Here is a 2,595-nt window from a genome sequence, read left to right as displayed (position 1 = left end):
CCTTATGATAACTAAAAAATCCGACGATAATAAATGACCAGTCCAACAAAATGCAGCTTGGGCTACATCATATTGGAGTGGTAGGACTTATAGAGAAATATCCTAGAAGTTGTGTCTGGCCTAATGGTTTTTAGGCCCAAAGGTATAGAAGCCCATGGAAAACCCTGAATGTTCACTATGTAAAGGAGGTTTCACCTCAAAGAAAGGGGTATATCTTTCTCTCTCTCTCTCTTTCTCTCTCGGTCTCTCTCTCTCTATCATAACTCTAGATGTGGTCCATAGCTAAATTATGTTAAGAATATCCAAAGAATGTTGCAGTACGTCCAATGGCGTGTAGCCATATAAAGGTGTGGCATGTATAACCATATGTAGATGTGGACGGACTTGATAATAATGATGCGACGCATAGCCAAAATGAAGATGTGATGTGTGACGCAATAATGTTAACTTGTCACACAACTAAAAAAGACCTGGCATGTGGCCTAATAATAATGATGTGGCACGCGCCTAATATTAATGGTGTGGCATCTTGCTCGATAACAATATACGTGTAGCCAATAATTATGTGTCATTGGTATTAATGTGCCTCGTAACCAAACCTCGTCTTTGGGAGATAATTGTTCTACACATCCGTATGTATGTCTGTAATATGTAAGGGAAATTTTGACATTCGAAAGATAACCCTTCGTGGAATATTAGGACCATCAAAAGTAGATGACCAGAATAGGTCGTAGGGGTGTTACACCATGCTAGTCCCCCTGTTCATTGTTGCTAGGTAATGTTAGTAGCATTGAATTTTAAAAAATTGTTATATCATTTTTAAAATTCGTATATGGTCTATGAAATGTACCATAAAGTCACCTCAGGTGTGTGACTTAATTATAATAACCACCAATATGTATAATTATGTATAATGAATACATAAGATTACTGTAGGACCTTAATCATTAGTCATGTACATCCAAATGAATGAGCCAAAACATTCACCTTTAGTAACCATGTATGGTGATAGCAGTGTTAACAGGGTTATCTATTAAATTTATAAAATAGAGTGTCAAACAACTTTCAAGTTATGTAAAAGCAAGTGAAAAATGTGTTAAGATTCCATCATACATGAAATGCGCGACATGGTGGCGTGAAGGCACAAAATAACACAAAAATGATCATAACTGCTGCAATTTGGATAGGGATATTTTTAGCAAATTTTGCTCTCCAGTGTAAGTTACCATATATTTTTGGGAATTTGTAACTTATTTAGAAAGGACAACAACTTGGTCAGCTTTTTCTACTTGCTTAGATATTGGGTTTCTAGTTCGATTACACAAAATGGTCGAGTTGCGTTGTCTTTGCATAATGGTCAATTGGGTGCGAATGATGAAGAAGATTCAACTGATGAGGATGGTACAAATGATGAAGAACCAAGAGATAATGGAACGCGAGCACTGTCATCACAATGAGAATATGATGATGAGGAGGTACACATATGTTGATATAGTTTGTGTTAAAGTTAGAAAGCTAGTCAAACATAAACATAATTGTATTTCTTTGTTAGTTTTAGGGCCCGCTTATAATTTTTATTGTTGGATATGCACAAACGGGTGTGCATTACTTTGATAATTATGGGTAGGGGTTAACCCCGACATGTTTTGTTTTAAATGTTTTGTTTTAAAAAACCTCTTTACATTCTAAATCGGTACCGAAATACTGAAAAAAATACCGGTACCAACACCGGTTTATCGAATACCGAAATCAAGAAATCTAAATACCGATACCAGTACCAATGAGGGATGTTCGGTATGGTATCGGTATTTAGGAAAAAATCTTATCCCTTTATTACGAATCATATTAATAATGGTTTTTAGGATGATAATTATCATTTTTCATCATATAGATTTGCAATTCATGACATGGAGTTTGCAACAAACATAGAGGACGACGCGATTCCAGTAGAATGTGTTGATCGGCATGGCGGCTATGATGACTGTTATGAGGAAGCATTGTAAGTGACTTCAGCTTGTTTAATTATATGTTTTTATTGATGCTTGTGTGGTAACATATGATATCACTTATAACTATAGGCTTGCAGCTGATTGTATCATGATCATGATAGATGTGACGAATTTGCAGAGTTTTGAAAGATTGGAATTCTGGATTAATACAATATACAGGTTAGCTAATATTTAAAAAGTTGTATTATTTTTTGTCCGAAATTAATTATTTTCTTTTTCCGATTTTAGGATAGCTGGTATTAGTTTCAATCCCATTGTTATCGTTGGAAACAAGGTTGACTCGAATGAAAGAATTGTAGAACCACATATGGTTGCGGCGCGTTCTACCCTACAATATTATGAAGTTTCGGCTCTAGCAAACCATAACTATGAACAACCATTTGTATACCTCCTTCAACAATATTGGTAAGCATTATACATTCTAAAAAACCATTTTTATATGTTTTCATAAAGGAATAACTAAATATTATTTACATATCATTTTAGAAGGAGACTCGATCTTCAGCTTGAGGTAGCCCTTCGGCTTGCTAATCCACAGGCTCAGATTGTCCCGGTAGCACCAGCAGCAGCACCACCAGCACTGTAA

The 2,595-nt window shown here is 35.5% G+C and overlaps 1 protein-coding gene across 1 annotated transcript; it reads left to right on the top strand.

The window, feature by feature from the left end:
* Positions 1-1,353: 1,353 nt before the first annotated feature.
* Positions 1,354-2,595, top strand: LOC110943096 (GTP-binding nuclear protein GSP1/CNR1-like). The gene is made up of 5 exons (XM_022184852.1): positions 1,354-1,475; positions 1,892-1,999; positions 2,079-2,168; positions 2,238-2,414; positions 2,499-2,595. The coding sequence occupies exons 1-5, from the start codon at positions 1,354-1,356 to the stop codon at positions 2,593-2,595; spliced, it is 594 nt and encodes a 197-aa protein (XP_022040544.1).

This window comes from Helianthus annuus, chromosome 5 (genome assembly GCF_002127325.2).
Source record: "Helianthus annuus cultivar XRQ/B chromosome 5, HanXRQr2.0-SUNRISE, whole genome shotgun sequence".
Lineage (NCBI taxonomy): Eukaryota > Viridiplantae > Streptophyta > Magnoliopsida > Asterales > Asteraceae > Helianthus > Helianthus annuus.
This window is presented reverse-complemented; position numbering and strand designations above follow the sequence as displayed.